The sequence below is a fragment of the Chlorocebus sabaeus genome, chromosome 18 (assembly GCF_047675955.1).
Source record: "Chlorocebus sabaeus isolate Y175 chromosome 18, mChlSab1.0.hap1, whole genome shotgun sequence".
Lineage (NCBI taxonomy): Eukaryota > Metazoa > Chordata > Mammalia > Primates > Cercopithecidae > Chlorocebus > Chlorocebus sabaeus.
In genome coordinates this window covers 36,066,709-36,087,310 of record NC_132921.1, presented here as the reverse complement: position 1 = coordinate 36,087,310, position 20,602 = coordinate 36,066,709, and the positions used below count along the sequence as shown (strand labels likewise).

The 20,602-nt window shown below is 39.1% G+C and overlaps 1 protein-coding gene across 11 annotated transcripts in view; it reads right to left on the bottom strand.

Annotated features, from left to right (window-relative positions):
* Positions 1 to 20,602, bottom strand: part of PIAS2 (protein inhibitor of activated STAT 2) — a 115,564-nt gene that overhangs the window by 38,926 nt on the left and 56,036 nt on the right. For all 11 annotated transcript variants that reach the window (XM_073006338.1, XM_007974115.3, XM_073006334.1 and 8 more), the window contains 4 exons: positions 17,142 to 17,226; positions 9,105 to 9,155; positions 8,884 to 8,974; positions 204 to 338 (listed from right to left, as the gene is read on the bottom strand). In XM_073006338.1, coding sequence (XP_072862439.1) covers positions 204 to 338; positions 8,884 to 8,974; positions 9,105 to 9,155; positions 17,142 to 17,226 — 362 coding nt within the window. The remainder of the gene's footprint in view (positions 1 to 203; positions 339 to 8,883; positions 8,975 to 9,104; positions 9,156 to 17,141; positions 17,227 to 20,602) is intronic.

The window sequence follows — 20,602 nt, the reverse complement described above, 5'->3', positions numbered from 1 at the left end:
AGAGACGATATTCAAGAAAACTCAGAGCTAAAGTTTTTAACTTTAAGAATCTCCATACTGCCGCCTCTGAACTGAAAATTACTGCTTTTAAGAGATTACAATCCACAAACAAAAAGAGCTGAAGCCAACAGCTTAAGAAAAAACACAGTAAGTCAACCCCCAGTGGGGTCACTGTCCTGCTACCCAAAACGGAGAGCTTTTACCTTCCCAATTTCTGATGCCCAAGAAATGGAAATTTGATTTGGCACAGCTGAAGATAACCTAACTAAAGATGTAATATTCAAGGGGCGTCCAGGGCGCTTCTGTTCAATCCCATTTTTAGGCGGTGGTGCGTAGCCCTATAACCATAAGAAAGAAAAATTATTTAAAATTATCTGCAGGAAGATTAAACATTTTCTCCAAGATAGATACAGGATCCTGCCCAATTTCAGTTACACTATTTTTATTTTAGCCTAAAAATCATATAGCCCTTATTATCATTATCAACCCAAAACAGGAAAACAACCTTTGAAAAAAAGTTACAAAATATTTCACAAGTCCAGAAACGTAGGAAAAAAATCCATGTCCCATCATTAAAATTAAAGATGCTGACATCTTGCCACATTGGCTATGAATCATTTTCCCTTTTTATAGGACACCAAGCTTTACAGATAAAGTCACAACTTTTTATAATGATTCATCCTTAGCAATCCCCATTTCAAATACATGCATATATTCGGGGTGGGAAAGAAAGAAAGCGAACTGGGAATTGAGGGGAAAGAAAGAACAAACTAACGAATTTCATTTTTAAAATTTGGTGAGTGATAAAAACATTTTCCACTGCATTTTCTCTGGGTGGAACAGAAATGGTAATCTTTTAACCCAGGTCCAGTTAACAAATAAGGATAATCAACATTTCAACTGTCATTAAATGAGCTTGATGGCTATCAGATAATACTGCTATTTATGCTTTAATCTACTTTTATCTAGTCATCAACCATTTGTTTTAAAGAGCAAGTATACTCATTCCTGATTCGCAGTGTATCCAATTCCCAATTACCACAAGACTTCACTGATTTTTCAGAGCCAAAATAATGTATTTTTTACAAAATTTAAATGTCTTAGCTGCAAAAAATCTACACATTGAAAAGTAGATACCATATTTCACTGACACTAGGATGTCATTGATGTAATTTAATTATGTACTATTGAGAAAGAGAAAATATTATGTATATATGGCAAAGAAATGGAAGTAAAATGAATTAACATATTCCCTTTTGGACATAAGAATCTTCTGAATCACTTTTCACTCCATCATTAATCCATACATTTTTCCACATAACACTCTCCTATGCACAAGCAGGAATTTTAGAGAAAAAAGTATCTTTTAAAACTGTATTTCATTCCACTAATGTCTCAGATTTCTCTGCAATTCACTGACACCATTAACTGGATGTGTTAATGGGGATACAATCTGGATCTTACGAGAATCCATCAGTGAAAAGCTTTCAGACAACAGCCAGCATTCATGCTTCTTTCTCAAAATGTCCTTAAATTATTTGTTAACTGAAAAGTCAGGAGTACAGCTAACTAGTCACGCCATGGCAATAACACCAAAGTTGTACAAGTGCAGACAATGATAATACATCACAGCTGACACCTGGTCACCAGCAATTTTAAGACACTTCTGGATTTCAGCAATGCTAAAATATGCACCTTAGGAACAATGAAAACTAGTACTGGTAGTATCACATGGCAAAGAGGACCACACCCTGTCTACCACAACTTGGGAACTGTCTCATAAGGGGCAAGACAGTAATTATTAAATGGTAGTCCACATGATAATGTGTAATCTATAACTTGCAAAAAATTTTGAAAGTAATTAAAAACGTTTGAGCAGGGGAGTAAAAGACAAAGAGAAGAACTTAAATAACTTGCACTAGAATACAGAAATGAAAGAGAGACAGTGTGTATGTGTGTGTGTGTCTGAGTGTGTGTGTGTATGAAGGTTATGCCCATCTTAAGTTGCTCAAGTGAAAAAAAAAAAAAAAAAGGTGCTCAGAAAAAGAAAAAAAAAAAAAAACTCCTAAGAAAAGTCCTCTTAAAAAGACTCAAGAAGTTGATTCAATGAGCAACAAGTACAAGGAATATCAACACCAGTATCTAGGTAATTCTGAACGAAACTTTTGTTTTGCCTGTTTTGGGCCTGGAAGATAATTCTGTCTGCTGGTATGTCCACTAGTAGGTTAACCAAATAAAAATGATACAGGGTCTGTCAGGAGGATAAAAATAACTCATGAACTAAAATGTGCACTCTGGAAATTAGAATTTAAGACATAACACAGTCTGACACAGTAGAAAAGGGCAACAGAAGCAGGGAGAGTGACACTCATGTAAGAATGAAGTGTCAGCAAACTCAGAATCATGTTAGTCTCACTCAGTGTAAAGCGTTTTCAATCTATTCTATATCCCATTTGAGTAGTGTGACTTTACTGGTAATTCTGAGTTATCTGATAACCTGTATTGTACCTCTAACCATCAGCACCACCCCTACCCAATCATCAATTTCCTGGTTATTGAGAATATATTAATAGTTGGAATTTTATAAAATATAAAGTTTAGCCTTCACACATATTTCTAACAATTTTCCATATTTAAAGCAAAAATAAAGTCAAGTTCATGTGAAGGGAACCAGTGGGGCAAATCTGCAAGCTTTCTAAGCAAAGGTTGCTGGACAGCACCAGGGGAAGACTTTGTGGTGGTCATGTGACACACTCAAATAATTTTTTATGTTTCATGCTCTGATGACACCCTACCCTACTTGCAACTGTGACAAAAGTTGTCCACAATTATTCTACTTTAATATTTTCCTCCAAATTTTCTAATTATCACTACTACTTGAATACTTCTAACACAGATTTACTTTTTAACTTTATGGAAATTTTCAAACATACACAAGAAAGGTACAAACAGCAGGGACCCACCAACTAGGTTCAGTAATTATCCACGTTGCCAATCTTGTTTCAAATGCTTTTGGCCCCAGAGCCAATCTGCCCTAAAACACACACGCCACAAAAATACACATTTCTTTTTGCCCTTGAGTATTTAAACTCAAATTCTAGACATGCCATTTAACCCAGATATTCAACATGGATCTCTAATAAGACTTTAAAAACCTACAGTATTACAACCCCACAAAAATAACCAATTTTAAAAAATCACCTAATACCTTGTCTTTCGATTCAGATTTCCCAGGTGCCTCAAAATTTATTTTCCTTTCATCCTTTCATTATTGAAAATTTTAAACATATACAAAAATAGAGAAAAAAGTATAACACGTATGTATCTATCAGTTCAGTAATTTACTTACCCCTGAACAATCTTTACCTACTCTACCCAACCCCCACTCCAGATTATTTTAAAGCAAATCTCAGATATATTTTCTATTTTCTCCATATGTAGTTTAGTATAGTCCTTTTACAGCTTGAATCAGAATTAAAAACTAGAGCCCCACACCACACTTAGTTATGTCTCTGAAGTCTTCTTTATTCTATAAACACAACCCCTGCCGTCTCCAAACACACACTTTTCCCCAATGCTGTTGTTCTACTGGAGAAACCAGGACTTTTGACCTGAAGAATGACTTCGCATTTTAGATTAGGTATTTTGCTTCCTCGAAGTATGAGATTTGTTGCTCTATCTCCCATATATTTTTAAAACCACTAATTAGTTTTATAAGCTTGATTAAACTTGGGGCCAAAATTTTAGAAACAAAAAACTTCAGAGAAAATGTTGCATACTTCATATGGTGCCACATCATAATGCACAGAAGGTTGTTTGCCCTGTTTTCAGTGGTGTCAAGACTGATTAGGAGTTCAGGGGATGTCAGCCTGATACCTCCACTATAAAGTTCCCCGTCAAGTTTTGGCATCCATTGATGATAGCTACCTAGACCCATTATATGATTATGAATTGTGGAATAATGATTTTCTAATTCTGTTACCCTTTTGATTGTATTAGCCAAAATGTTTCCATAAAGAGCTTGACCAAATCAATAGCTGATCGCCTTGAAATAAATGATTCTCTTCCTTAATCTTCAGAGCAGTGTGTTAGTGCAACCTCCAGTGGCTTATTTTAGTATAATTATTATAAACACACTTACATATTTGATAGTTTTGAGTCTACTATAATCATTATTCTTTCAGATGTCAAAATTATCACTTCTCAGGTAAGGAGGTGCCTCTTCAAATTGGGGTGAGTGCACACAAGTATGAGTTTTAAAAGAAGAAATGTTGAGTTTACGTCAGTCCTGATTCACTGTGAGGCAGGCCATCAGGGTGACTAACACACAGCATCAGGAAACATAAATCCATGAGCTCAGAAATAGAATTTATAAGGAGAAGGGGGCCAGTACTGATAAGTCTTCTGGCTGCACCAAAAGGAACTACTTGGAGATTGTTGCCAGCTGAATTACAGCACATATCCTCTCTACACTCTTTGGGTCTTTCAAAGAAATATTCTTGTCAACCCTTCTTCCTTCCTTCAACTTTAGAGCTACACAAGTTTTATAGACATTTCTCACAAATTGTTTAGAAGAAAAATAATTCAGCTTCTTAAAATAACTCCTAAGCAAAGAGGGCCTTTTTCTTTCTTCTGCCCATTAAAACATGGAATGTTCTCATCTGGCTGTCAGTCTGTAGAATGGCAGCCCTTGGAGTCAAAGATGGGAGATGGTCTCTGCAGCAGGTTCTTGTCTGTCCACACTGCATGTCACCATCCCACAAGCCCTACTATGAGCTGCTGTCTTCCTTGCACCAAGGGAACCTGGAAAATGAATGCATGAAGGTGTTTTGTAAAACTCAGCATCTTGATGTAGGTTAAAAAGCACATATGCTGCTTGTATCACTATTTGATCCTTAACAGTCTAGGGACATGCTGCCATTTTCAAAGTAATACCATTTCCCATTCCTATGTTTACTTTGTACATGCAGTACAGTGGTCAACTGCCATGGGTCCATAAAGACTGGATATTACCGTAAGATCATACGACTTCCTCCAGGACACAGACAAATGCAACCATATTCAGGGCTCTAATGGGCAATTCATGACTGTCTCAAGCTTCTTCCTCCAGGATTCGTGGTTCAATACACCAGGATCATGGGCAAGGACCACCTATCAAACTTCTTTTGTGGCTTGTTGATGCTTCTTAAAACTGCAACAAAGTCCCTGAGGCTCTCTATGGTGCAAGAGCTCAATATAACTCCTATAGGGCCACAGCAGCTTTCTTCTTCTGAGGCTGTAGCATACTCATGTAATTCTTAAAAACTGCAGAATCTTGTTTTACATTAAAAAAGACTCCATATTTCATTATCCCAATCAATAGCAATTGTGGATCAAGCGGTGGTTTAAATGTTTTCCATCAGATGCAAATTTCTGTCAGTTGTTCTACAGGACTTTACAGAGCTAGGGTAAAAAGACTCTTTGGGAAAGGCAGGCATTTGATTTTCTTTGGGATGGCCCTATAAGGGTCAGGCAAGTCCTCCCCATTGCCTTCTGTTTTTGAGATATATCTTTGCTGTTCTCTCAATGCTCCATTTCTTCTCTTCTTTCACAACTGCCCATGGAGCTGCTGCAGGCCCCTGGCTCCAGGCATGACAGACTCATTAGACAAAGGGTGTTTTGTGTAGTAGTCAATATGTTCATAAATAGGCTAATACAAGTAATCAAGGGTTAGTGGGTGCTTTGGGGCAGAAATCAGCAGTAATTAAGCAACAATGCCCCAGAGGAAGTACTCAACTGCCTAATTTCTTCTCACTCTAAAGAACTGGAAGTAACAAACTCTAAGCCATCCTCAGTGGTGCTGTAGACCTACAGAAAGGTATCATCCGAAAATGTGACAATGACTGGTCCATTTGGAAATTCTGGTAACTTCTATGTTTACATATCTGTAGCCACCATATTTTCCATAGCAATGCCAGAGTTTAGGCACAACCTCACACATTTCAGATGCAGCTCCCATCACTGGCACAGTCACATGATGATACAGGGTAAGTCTTCAAGGTGGGTCCAAAGATACCAAGAAGCCCTCCGTTGTCTTATTTTTCATCATAGATAATGGGAGGGGCAAATAGCAATGAGAGTCAAAGGTCAAAGAAATCTTAGCAGCCAAGCGCAGTGGCTCACACCTGTAATCCCAACACCTTGGGAGGCCAACACAGGTGGATCACTTGAGCCCAGGAGTTCAAGACCAGCCTGGGAAACATGGCGAAGCCCTGTCTCTACAAAAAATACAAAAATTTGCCAGGCATGGTGGCACATGCTTGTAGTCCCAGCTACTAAGGAGAGTGAGATGGGAGAATCGCTTGAGTCTCTAGGAAGCTGAGAGTACAGTGTGAGCCGAGACTACACTAATGCACTCCAGACTGGGCAACAGACCTGAGAGCCTTTTTTTTTTTTTTTTTTTTTTAAATTAAAGAAAAGAAAAAATGAAATCTTAGCACATCCAAGGCAAAGAAAAATGGATATGAAAAGGCCATGGGACAGGTGCACAGGGATATGTTTTAATCTGTTTTGCCAGGCTTTCTTTGCCACACATGCAGTATCTTTTTTTTTTTTTCATTTCATTTTTTTCACATAATTTTTTAAAATTATACTTTATGTTCTAAGGTACATGTGCATAACGTGCAGGTTTGTTACATATGTATACATGTGCCATGTTGGTGTGCTGCACTCATTAACTCGTCATCCATTTACATTAGGTGTATCTCCTAATGCTATCCCTCCCCTCTCCCGCTACCCCACAACAGGCCCTGGTGTGTGATGTTCCCCTTCCTGTGTCCAAGTGTTCTCATTGTTCAATTCTCACCTATGAGTGAGAACATGCGGTGTTTGGTTTTCTGTTCTTGCGATAGTTTGCTGAGAATGATGGTTTCCAGTTGCATCCATGTCCCTACAAAGGACATGAACTCATCCTTTTTTATGGCTGCATAGTATTCCATGGTGTATATGTGCCACATTTTCTTTCAGCTCTAAGTAGGGCTGCTTCTTCCCTTGGTTCAGATCTTTGTGCAAACTAGCCAAATAAAAGATAATGGCCAGGCACGGTGGCTCACGCCTCTAATCCCAGCACTTTGGGAGGCCGAGGCAGGCAGATCACGAGGTCAGGAGTTTGAGACCAGCCAGCCAACATGGTGAAACCCTGTCTCTACTAAAATTACAAAAATCAGCCAGGTGTGGTGGTGGGCACCTGTAATCCCAGCTACTCGGAAGGCTAAGGCTGGAGAACTGCCTGAACCCGGGAGGCAGAGGTTGCAGTGAGCCGAGATTGCACCACTGCACTCCAGCATGGGTGATATGGCAAGACTCTTACCTTGGGTGGGGGTGGGAGGTGAGCGGAAAAAAAAGATAGCTTCTGAGAATCTGGTTGTTAGTAGCCGGAAACCTGACAAAATAAATGTCCCACCTGGGGAAACATGTATGCGCCACGTAAGCAATCCTCCCTGACCATACCTACTCAGCCTCTGCAATTCCCCTTCACTCCCGGGACTGTCTCAATGGATTTGTTTCATATGCGTCTTTCAAAAAGAGTCAAGTCAGTGATGCAGTGTTGCTTAAGCCCTTCAAAATTCACAAAACAAGTATTTCTCAGGTCTCTAAGTCCACAGGCTGTGTATGTGACAAATGAGCCTCCTGACAACCAAGAGAAGTCAGACGCCTCTGTCTACAAGACCAGGGTCAGTTTCAGTCATGGACTTTCTTCACTTTGGGGCTCAATTCTTAGCACTTGGCTCTGTAGAGCCCAGAGTCCTAGATCATATTGTCTGACTTGCTTGGCTACTCATGAGTATTGCTCATATATTTAGTCTAGAGCCCAGTCTCGTGTTTAGCAGGGATATTACACAGCTTCCCCATTTCCTCAATAGTTGCAGAGTGTCAGCTCTGGTGAAATGACAACTGGGGCTAGTCATGAGTCACTGCTCTCTTAGGGATTCACTTACAGTAAACACACCTCCAATTTTGTAATGCTTGACAAACATGCCATGTTGTACTATTTTTTTGATTATGGTTTTGCTGGCCTTCCTAAGGAATGGTACCAATTTAGTAATGTATCCAAAATGGAAACCAATATATAGTCCAGTTCTATGTTTTTTATTTTATTATTTTAAGACTTGACTATCAGGATTTGAACAGTTAAAAGCCATCTATTAGGCCAGAGACAGGCTGTATGCATTTACATTGTATACATCCTAGGTGCTGAAGCCCATGTACCCTCTCACTGCTTAAATGTGTTGTCACCCAACAATCATTGCACCCACCCACCACAAGTGAATGCATCATCAAGGCCCAAGCTGGGAATTCTTGATCTCTGTAGTTAGCCACTCTCAGCAGCCTCTGCTTTTCCAAAAGCCATCCACAGGCAGGCCCATCTAATCTAGACATCCCACACATGCTGTCCTATACATGAAAGTGCCCAAGTCCTTCCCTTCAACTATGCTGTTTGATATGATCCCAAGACTATTTCACAGCATCCTTGATTTCTTAAGTAAGATGCTCCAGGCTCTAGCCAGGAGCAGTGGTGCACAAGTGTAGTCCCCACTACTTAGGAGGCTGAGGTGGGAGGACTGCTGGAGCCTATAAGTTCAAGTCAAGCCTGGGGAACATAGCAGAACCCTGTCTCTTTAAAAAAAAAAAAAAAGATATTCCAGGCTCATCTTTTCCATCTCCTTCAGACCTGAATAAGCCATTTATTATTTATCCAAGAAGGCAATGGGTTACTCTAGTGGAAAATAGTATTTAATCTAGATGCTAAAACTGTTCACTTGTATTCAGTTGTCACTGTTTCTAGGCCTTGTCAGTGTTTATATTAAACTTATATGCAAATCTGGTGAAGAAAAAGCAACTTACAGGCAAAGGAAATAGCTTCCCATTTACTTTTATACATAGACTATTTGGATAGTTATCTTCTTGAGGGCAACTTGTCTCTGCCAGGCAAAGTCTGCATTAATAAAAGAAAAAAAGTATTCTTAAAGAGCGTGCTCAAACATTCTCATATGTTTTAAAACTCAGAACTACATGCATATAGTAAGCAAGTATAAAACTAAGGTAACAGAAAATGTCAAACTCACCTCAACTGAACTTGGACTGTATAATCTCTCCTACCACCTGGCAAAAAATCCCTGTTGGAAAGAGAAAGAAAATGGGTTAAAAAAGCACAATAAGAATTCTCAGAACAGTCTCACCAGGAGGAAAAAAAGGAAAAGCATTATTTGTATTTTTCTTATTCCCTGAAAGGTGAACAATAGACTGCCAATAATACAAGCCTTAATCAAAACATTGTAATGATGATAAACCTGATGGCTTAACTTCTAGCCATGTCTTTATGGCAATTTTAAATTAGTTTCAATGCACAGGAACTTTGATGATGCAAAGTTTATTTCAATAGACATCAAACTTGGTAACATGCAAGGAAGCAGACTAAGTTCAGAAAGAGTTTTAATCAACAAATCTATTTGCTTAGAGCATTCTAATCACTTGAAGACTTTTTTCTTTTTCCTTTTTTTTGAGACAGAGTCTCGCCCTGTCGCCCAGGCTGGAGTGCAGTGGTGCAATCTCAGCTCACTGCAAGCTCTGCCTCCCAGGTTCACGCCATTCTCCTGCCTCAGCCTCCCGAGTAGCTGGGACGACAATGCCTGCCACCACGCCCAGCTAATTTTTTTGTATTTTTAGTAGAGACAGGGTTTCACTGTGTTAGCCAGGATGGTTTCGATCTCCTGACCTTGTGATCCGCCTGCCTCGGCCTCCCAAAGCGCTGGGATTACAGACGTGAGCCACCGCGCCCAGCCGAAGACTTTTTTTTTTAAATATAAAGACCTATTCACTGGATATTCTTATTGATGTCAAGTACACCCTAAGCATTAGTTTTTATAGTTACTAGGGGGATACTAATACAAGACCCAGGATAAAGAATTAGTGCCTACAGTCTCAGCATCTCCATACCATGCAACTTCATAATTACGTATCCAATTAAAGATACAGAACCTCTTACAATTTCTAGATGAGAATCTAATGGTCCCATGTAAAATATATTTCATACTGAACCCTCCAAACTCTTGCCACGCAACATGGAGTCCACGGGGAAGCAGCACTGTTATTCCTTAGGAGCTTGTTGGAAATGCAGACTCTGAGGCCCCATCCTAGACCTATAGAATTAGAATCTGCATGTTAACAAGATCCTCAGGTGACATGCATACACATTACAGTTTTAAGAAGTATTATTCTCAGCCATTGTCATAAATCTTGGACTCTGTTAGAGAGAAGATCACTAGAATGTAGTCCTTTCTTGAGAAGACTGGAGTACACTGAGCCCTCATGGTGCTCTAACTGGGCCAGTCTTCTGTTTCCGATCTTCGAGCTCCACTGGAAGGCATTAAAGCACAGCAGTGACAACCACCTTAAGTTCTACAGTCCCAAGCTGCACAACATCGTGCAAATCACTTAACCATTCTGTGCCTCAGTTTCTACATCTGTTAAAGATGGAAAATTACTGCACCAACCTCATCAAGTTGCTGTGACAATTAAACATGCTAACAACACATGTCAAGTGCCTAAATATAAGATGTGCTCAACACATGGAAGCAGCTGGCTGCTGTGACTGTTTCCACTGCTCCCACTGTTCTTACCAAGAGCAGCTTTCTCAAATGGCTATTCAAAACATCCCCATATCCTTGACAATACTGACCTCTTCTGAGCAACCCATATCACTCCACTCATGCAAATCAAGAAACATTTCATATTCTGGGCGCTGGAGCTTCAAAGACAAATATAACACAGTATTTGCTTCAAAGGATTTATATGCTAAGCAGGTAACAGAAATACAACAAGTAAAATAAAATATAGTAAGTGGTACAGTACATTATGAAAAGTAAGTGCTATAGAAAAAGGGAAAATTTTTGTCTTGAAAGTTCAAGGTCGTTATCATAATTAGTCCAATCTAACTAGAAAACGGTTTTTTCAGCAGCGGTTCTACCTACTTCTGCTTAGTGGCTCCACTAGGAACATGAGTAACTGTGGGTATCTAGTACAGTAATTTCCAGCAAAAAAGAAAGGCCAGAGATACAGATCAGAAAAGATGGGAAACACGATGTGAAGAAAGAGAAATGACAAGAGATGAGCCTAGAAAGATGGATGGAAGCATAAAGGGTTTTGAACAGCTCACTAAGGAGTTATACTTTATTCTGGCAAGGGAAATTAACAAAAACTGGAAAATACAACGTGCTAAATATCTTCACAAACATTATGACTAATGACCAAGGCATTTTCTGACATTCATTTTCTGCCCATCATTGTTCCAGGAACTTTTACATATTGGTCTATCAGATATAAAAGAAGCATTTACTATATGCTAAGTACTGTAATGGGTTTTGAGATGATAAAAATGAGTAAAAGATGTTGCTTTCATTAAGAAGGTTGCAAATGCAAGCAGTGAAATAAATGCAATGATGCCTTAACAGAAAATAAGTACATGGCAAAGTGAGAAACAAAGGAAACATTAAAGCAAATCTGGAAAGGCACCACAGGGGACGTATGACCTGAAGTGGCCCTTGAAACACGGCTCAAGAGGTTTGCCAGGCAGAGTACAGAGAAAGAAGATGGCAAAAGTGCAAAGATGTGAACACCACTGTTAACCTAGGAAACACAAATGGGAAAGCCTAGTCAGAGCACAGGTTGTTAGAAAAGAGTAACAGGAGATAAGATGATTTAAAAAACAAAACAAAACAAAACAAAAAAGCAGAGCAAGATATTGAAAACAACTGCCAGGCAATGGAGTGTGGACTTTATGAGGTACCATTAGAGTGTGTTTAAAGCATCAAAGAGAAAAAAACTGAATGGGCTTTAGAAAGATCATACGTAGGAGCCTTCTAATAGAAAGATTTCATAATTAGGAAACCATTACAATTGAAGAGGCAAAAACAAAGGCTTGAAGCTGGGTGCAGTGGTTCACGCCTGTAATCCCAACATTTAGGAAGGCTGAGGTAGGTGGAGTACAGGATCAGCCTGGGCAACATAGCAAGACCCCGTCTAAACAAAAAATAGAAAAATTAGCCAGATGTGGTGGCACGTGCCTACAGTCCCAGCTAGTTGGGAGGCTGAGGTGGGAGGATCAATTGAGCCCGGACATAAAAGGCCGCAGTGAGCCTTGATTGTGGCACTGTACTTTCAGCCTGGGTGACACAGCAAGACCCTGGCTCAAAAAATAATAGTAATTTCAAATGGGGGTCTGAAAACTATTAAACATAAATATCACTGAGTGATATTTACACATAAAAAATGGTAAGACTTGGCCAGGCACGGTGGCTCATGCCTGTAATTCCAGCACTTTGGGAGGCCAAGGCGGGCGGATCACAGGGTCAGGAGATCGAGATCATCCTGGCTAACACGGTGAAACCTCATCTCTACTAAAGATACAAAAAATTAGCCGGGCATGGTGGTGGGCGCCTGTAGTCCCAGCTACTCGGGAGGCTAAGGCAGGAGAATGGCGAGAACCCGGGAGGCGGAGCTTGCAGTGAGCCGAGATAGCGCCACTGCGCTCCAGCCTGGGCCACAGAGCAAGACTCCGTCTCAAAAACAAACAAACAAACAAAAAATGGTAAGACTTGATGAATGACTAGATGTGAGAAGGCAGGATAAAGGAAGGGAAGTTTCTAGGAGGGTATCCAGGTTTTGGAATGCTGCAACTGAAGAGATGGCCATGCTACTCAACAGGACAAGAGGAGGCAGAGCAAATTACAGCATCAATCTTCCAAACCACCCAGAGAGGTGGTGATCATTATTCCAATTTTACATGCTGAGAAAGTGAGGTTTAGTCACCTGTTTAGGGGCATACAGACCTAAGTGGTTGGCTCAGAATTCACTCTATACTTAGTATTACTCTAAAGACCATACTAGCTCCCTCAAAGGCAGAGTTGCCTTGCTGGGTTTTAAAGATTCAGAAGGACATAAAAGAATCAATGAAGGGCTGGGCGCGGTGAGGCCGGTGGATCACGAGGTCAGGAGATCGAGAACATCCTGGCTAACACGGTGAAACCCTGTCTCTACTAAAAATATAAAAAATTAGCCAGGCGTGGTGGCAGGTGCCTATAGTCCCAGCTACGCGGCAGGAGAATGGCGTGAGCCTGGGAGGCAGAGCTTGCAGTGAGCCGAGATCGCGACACTGCACTCCAGCCTGGGCCACAGCGCGAGACTCCGTCTCAAAAAAAAAAAAAAAAAAAAAAAAAAATCAATGAAGTGAAGCAAACTGAGAGGATGTTGTAAATGAAGAGTGGCCTATCACAAAGAGGCCTCTGTCCAGGCAGATTCAAATGCCATTAATGAAATGAGTAATGCAGAAGGAAATACACTAAGCAAAAATCTCCATGAGGCCAGTTTGTTTTTCAACTTTGCATCTTTGGTGCCTGGAATATTGTCTGGTCCATGGCGGACAGTTAATAAATGTGTGCTGACTGAATGAATAAAAGAACAAAAGACAAGCAGGTTTGATGGAAAGCTAGTTCAATTTTAGATGTGTTGTGCTTGATGTCCTTGTAGGTCAAAGGAGAGGCACTGAAAAAGGTGTCTGGAGGGAGGTGTTGGTAATTTCACAGCCACCAATATAAAAATAATAAAGCACATTAATGAATATTATCATAGAGTAGCAAGAAGAGAATCCCAGATTGATTCCTGAAAATGGGTACAAGAAGCCAGTGTGAGGAACTGAGAAAGCATGCTTAAAAATATACTAGCACCAAATGGAAGGAGCAGCGTTAAAGCCAAGAAGAGAACTGAATCCAACGTTCAATCTTCGCAAGATGTAACAGAAAGAAAAAACCTGGACAAGAATGTATTCAAGCCTCTAGTCTAGATCTTACTACCACTACAGGCAAAGGGGAAGGAGCCAGAAACACAGCTGTGGTTTTCAAGTTGGATGCATACCGGAAACCTGGGAAACTTTAAAACCCCTGATGTTTGGGTTCAATCTTGAGATTCTAATTTAACTGATGTGGGATAAAACCTGACTATGTGAATTTCCTAAATCTCCCCAGCTGATGCTAATATGCAGCAAAGTTTGAGAAACATGCGGAGAGAAGTAGTTAAATGACACAAGAAGCAATCATCCGAATCCAGAATGTACAATATGCTAGAGACAAATAAATCACTTTTTCTGGAAAGTAGTGTTATAAAATAAAGTCTAATGAGAGAAACCAGGGCTCCTTGGAGAACTGATCAATTCCACAGTTGCGGCAGACAAAATACAAGATAAGCCTGGAGCATTTTTGGTGCAAGAAATTAAAGAGTGCTCAAAGTGGGTTTCAGGGAGAAAGGTATACCAATAGGGCATAGGAGCCAACTTGAAAGAACTTCTAATAGACAAAGATAGAACAATTTGAGCAATATAAATTATTGTAACATTGGAATATAACCCATAGAGCACCCATGAGTCCACACTGTTATAAATGAATAAATGGGCTGGGAATGGTGGCTCACATCTGTAAACCCACACCTGTAAACCCAATAGCTTGGGAGACAGAGAAAGGAAGCTCACTTGAGCACAGGTGTCTGAGACTAGCCTGTGCAATACCGTGAGACCTCATCCCTACAAAAAACATAAAAATTAGCCAAGTGTGGTGTTGTGTACCTGTTGCCTGATATGGTACCCTGAGAAGGGCACATAACTTGAGGTATTCTTGCAAAAACTGCACAACCTCCATCTAATCATGATAAAATATCAGTCATATCCCCAAATGAGAAAGAGTCTACAAAACACCTGACCAGTTGTGAAAGACAAAACAAAACAAAACTAAACTAAACTAAGAAACCATAACAGATTGAAGTAGAGTAGGATGACTCAACAATTAAACGTGATTTGGTATTGTATCTAGGAACAGAAGACGTTCATTGGCCAAAAAACTGGTGAAATCTGAATAAAGTCTGTAGTTAACAGTACTGTACCAATGTTGATTTCTTGGTTTTGATCATTGTACTATGATGATATAAGATTTAATATTAAGGGAAACTGGGATAAAGAATATATGTCCTATTTATGTAATTTTTATCTAAATAAAAATTACTACAAAATGTAAAGTTTTTATGCTGGGCATGGTGGCTCACGCCTGTAATCCCAGCACTTTGGGAGGCCGGGACAGGTGGATCACTTGGGACCAGGAGTTCAAGACCACCCTGACCAACATGGCGAAACCCCATCTCTACTAAAAACACAAAAATTAGCCAGGTATGGTGGCGCCTGCCTGTAGTCACAGCTACTCAAGAGGCTGAGACAGGAGAATCGCTTGAACCCAGGAGGCAGAGGCTGCAATGAGCCGAGATCACGCTACTACACTCACTCTAGCCTGGATGACAGGGCGAGACTCTGTCTCAAAAAAAAAAAATTATGTAATTAAGCACAGAATTTCCCAAACTTACTTAACTGAAACAATCTTATTTTTGAAAAACTCTTATTATCATCTCAAAGAGTGTTCTAATGAATAGTTGAAAAGGAAGTAAACAACTTTACTCAATTTCTTGTTCTGCTTTTAACATTACAGTCCCAAAAAATCATTAACCTCCAGAAGCCTTAGTTTCATTATGCTGAATCTTTTAAGAATGCAACTTTAAAGAGTCATATAAATAATATTTTGTTAACACTAAAGGTGTGTGTGTGTGTATGTGTATGTGTGTATATATATACACACATATATATATTTTTTTGAGACAGAGTTCCGCTCTTGTTGCCTAGGTTGGAGTGCAGTGGCGCGATCTCGGCTCATTGCAACCTCTGCCTCCTAGGTTAATGTGATTTTCCTACCTCAGCTTCCTGAGTAGCAGGGATTACAGGCGCCCGCCACCACGCCCGGCTAATTTGTTGTATTTTTAGTAGAGACAGGTTTCGTCATGTTGGCCAGGCTGGTCCTGAACTCCTGAACTTAGATAATCCACCCACCTCAGCTTCCCAAAATGTTGGGATTACAAGCATGAGCCACTGTGCCCGGCCTTTTAAAAAATATTTTTAATTGGAAAATTAAATGCTACAGATTTCCTTCCTTCTTCTTACATCTCTTAGTTCATCTGCTCTTTACAAATGGGTCTACCAATACTTTTCATATATCTAGTAATTTTTTGGTCAGGATGACTATAAAGCTCACTTTATCCATAACTGCCTCAGTTTATGTTCTTATCTCAGAATAATTATTAGTAATGTTTACTTTCACTCTCAAAAATGCCTCAGTTTGGAATGATAAAGCTTATGGTCACCCTGTCTTTGGGCTGTTATAAATTCTTTTAATATTGTTTTACCTAATTTTTTTTTTTTCAGTCGGGGTCTCACTTTGTTGCCCAGTCTGGAGTGCTATAGCACGATCACAACAGCTCACTGCAGCCTCGACCTCCCAGGCTCAAGTGATTCTCCCCCCTCAGCTTCCTGAGTAGGTGATGCTAATTTCTGTATTTCTTGTAGAGACAAGGTTTCACCATGTTGCCCAAGCTAGTCTGAACTCCTGGGCTCAAGTGATACTGCCACCTCCCAAAGTGCTAGGATTACAGGCGTGAGCCACCATGTCTAGCCCAGGAATAAATTTTTCATTTAAAAAATTATTGTCAAATAGAACAAAAAGCAATCTAAAAGACACTGAGGTTTTATTCAAAGGTTAAAATTTTTTTCTAATACACAGTATTTACTTAATATTTGGCTGACTTTAGTCAAAGTATACTACCCTTTCATAAAAGAAATAGGTCAACTGTTATGGACTGAATTGTGTATCCCCAAACATATGTTGAAGTCTTAACCCCCAATGTGACTGTATTTGGAGACAAGGCCTTTAAGGAGGAAATTAAGGTTAAATAAACCCACAGGGTAGGTCCCTAATCCAATATGAATGTGTCCTTACAAGAAAAGAAAGACATCCGGGATGCACTAGCACAGAGAAAAGGCCATCTGAGATGTGCAAGCCAAGGAGAAAGGCTTCAGGAGAAATCAAACCTGCCAAAACCTTGATCTTGGACAGAAGCCTCCAGCATTTTGAGAAATAAGTCTGTTGCTTACGCTGTTCTCAGTCTGTGAAATTTTGTTATGGCAGCCCTACAGGTGAATAAACCAATATTCATGAGAAATATATTCCAAATATTCCTCTTACCTGGATATGCATATCTCTCTAACTTGTTGAGGTGTCAAGGCAAAAATAAAAAACTTCTCTTGAAATCGCTGAATACTGCTTTGAACTGGGAAGAAAAAAAAGAAAGATAATATTTCAATAACAAATCCAACACTACAACCACCTGCAATAACTAGGCATTTTTTTATGAAGTACCTGCCTAATTCTGAAACGTTATGGTTAAAATACTCCAAAATCAAGAAGTACTAAACTACATTCATCTTGGAATCATGAGTAAAGTCACTACAAAGGGATTTCTTTAACGTTAAGTATGTAACCTCATTCTTTACTCTAAAATATTAATGCAGGCTGGGCGCAGTGGCTTATGCCTGTAATCCCAGCACTTTGGAAAGCTGAGGTGGATCACCTGAGGTCAGGAGTTCAAGACCAGCCTGACCAACGTGGAGAAACCCTGTCTCTACTAAAAATATAAAATTAGCTGGACCTGGTGGTGTGTGCCTGTAATCCCAGCTACATGGGAGGCTGAGGCAGGAGAATCGCTTGAACCCAGGAGGCGGAGGTTGCAGTGAGCCAAGATTGCACCACGGCACTCCAGTCTAGGCAACAAGAGTGAAACTCCATCTCAAAAAAAAAAAAAAAAACAAAAAACTAATGTACAGTAAAAATGTAACAAAACCCTTCAATATTACATTTCATTCTTAACTATAATATTATCTAATGAAAGGAAGTCAAAATGCTCCCCAGGAGAACTCTATCCAAGAATTAAATGCTTTTTATTTTTCTTTGTTGTATTTTGCTTTTGGTGCCCTATATTTATTACACAAAACACTCATATGAGAAAATTTTGAATGTCAAAACTTTTAAGTTTTGAAGTTATTAAGATACATAATAATTTGCATATGAAAGTCTGCCCAGTTAAAAAATATTACTTAATGAAGTCATCCTTGTGTATATTATTACCTGAAATGTATTTATGACTTCACAAAAGCCTGTAATAGGTTAATAATGAATTATTCAATAATATTCTAGTGTCCATTAAAACAAACATAAAAGTTAATATATATATACGGAGGCCTCAAGTCTTCTGCTTTCTAACAATTGCAACATCACCCACGTAAAGGCAAAATGGGGACAGGCACAGTGGCTCACGCCCGTAATCTCAGCACTTTGGGAGGCCAAGGCACACGGATCACCTGAGGTCAAGTGTTCAAGACCAGTCTGGCTAACACGGTAAAACCCCATCTCTACCAAAAACACAAAAATTAGCCAGGCATGGTGGCATGTGCCTGTAATCCCAGCTACTCCAGAGGCTGAGGCAGGAGAATCACTTCAACCTGGGAGGTGGAGGTTGCAGTGAGCTGAGATCGCACCATTGCACTCTAGCCTGGGTGATGAGGGAGACCCTGTATTCAAAAAAAAAAGAGGTAAAATGGTCCTTGTGTATAATACTGTCTAGTTTTCCTGCTATATGAATATAAAAAAGACGCCAATTGAATATCCAATGTCAGAGAGGTTCAACTACAAGTCACATCAAGTCAGAAAAATATTAATTCCCTAGCTAAGATATTCTTTTCTTTAAGCACAGGCAGTTTATTATATCAATTATTCTCCTAGAAATCATGTCACAAAATGGTTTATATTTTTTCAGAACACTTTAAAAAGGAGGGAAGAGGGAGATGCCGTTTATGATGAAGGCCAAAAAGTAAAATAAAACTCTGGATTATAAACATAATTATGGAGCATCAAACACAGAAACATAAGTAAGCCTCTTCATTTCTCCAGTTTCTATTTACTCCTCAACCCTTTTTTTCTTGTTCGGACTCCACTTTTCATTCTCTATCTGTGGCTAAGGTCACCAATGACCTCTTAACTGCCAAATGTAACAACCTGTATTTTGAGATTACAAGTAAACTTCCTGCATTTTAATCTTAACTAATTAATGACATGAGCATCCAGTCTCTTGAGCCAGAAACCTCAAAAGGCCTAACATAAGTACAAATGGAGAATTAAAAGAAGAGAGCGTAAAATGAGGCATTAAAAAGTAAAACTACTTGCAGAAATAATGAGTCAATAATCCTACCTTTGATGGAGGTGAAAAAAGGATTTACAAATCAAATTCCATGTAAAATAATACAAAGAACTACCTAGTCACATCATAATCAAACTATTGAAAACCAACAACTATAAAATCTTGAAAGCAACGAAAGAAAAAAGAAACAAGGGAACAACACAAACCAAGGCCACTTCTCATGAGAAGCAATATAGGCCAGAAAGTATCTTTAAAGTGGTGAAAGAATAAACTCAACTGAAAATTCAATATCCCTCAAAAGCAGAGTGGAAGAATAACTTTTCAGATAAACAGAAGATATAAGAATTTGTTGATAGCAGACATGCATTACAAGAAATGTAAAACAAAATTACCAGGATTATTTAAAAACATATAAATTCAAAACTGGATCTCTGGGAATGAAAATCTTACAGTAAATAAGTGTAAATGTAAAACAGTATGCTGTATTTTCTTCTTGTAATTTCCTTCAAAAGACTATTGAAAGCTAAAGTGATGGCATTGAAAGGCAGTATTTCTAACACAGGGAGGAAATACGAGAACAGCAAAAAGAATGGAGGGGGTAGATAAAGGAAATTATCTCCCCAACAACTGTATTTCCTGCTTTTTTCTGATAAACCTGATTACCTAAATCTCCCTAAAGACCAATCCACTCTTAGCGTGCCAAAAGCAGCAGGTATCTACACCTGTAAAGTTGGGCACAAGACCCTCTGTGAATTCACCAGGATAAATGCCAGTATTTGAGGCTCTGTCTGAATGACAGGAGTCAATCTATCCTTAAAAGTTTCCAAAAACCATGAACCTTAACATTTGGAATGAGAATGGTTCCATAGTCATGTTGTACATGTATGCTCGACACGTACTTTTATATCAAATTGTACTTACATGTTGCACATATGCAATATATATGCACAATTTATAGAACTGGCAGGTTAATGTTAGTAGTCTGTGTCATAGTAGACATATTCTTGGTGTGCCTTTTATTTTTCTGACATATCTTTGACTTTACCTATATCTGCTGTCGAATTTTCAATCCAGATTATAATCTCAAATAACCACCCTGTATCTATAGAAAAATGGATTTGTGTCATTGCTATATACTATAACTAGACTCCAGGAACTTATAGCAACAAAAAATAGCACATATGCTAATACAAATCTAATGTGTATTAACATCGACAGTTTTTAGATAAGTCAATTTTATGATAGAACAGCAGCCAAAAGCATACCAAACTTTCCATAAAGTAAATTTGCTAGCTGAATGGTCATTTTAACATAAATCATAAGAATGCAGGATGCAAAGTAAAGTATGCAGGTTTTGCAGTTTATTTTCTCCCCATTGTCTACAATTTGGGAATCAGAAAACCAATTCTGCAGAGATTCCATGAATGCCTTTAGGTTAAGAGCAAATGAAAGG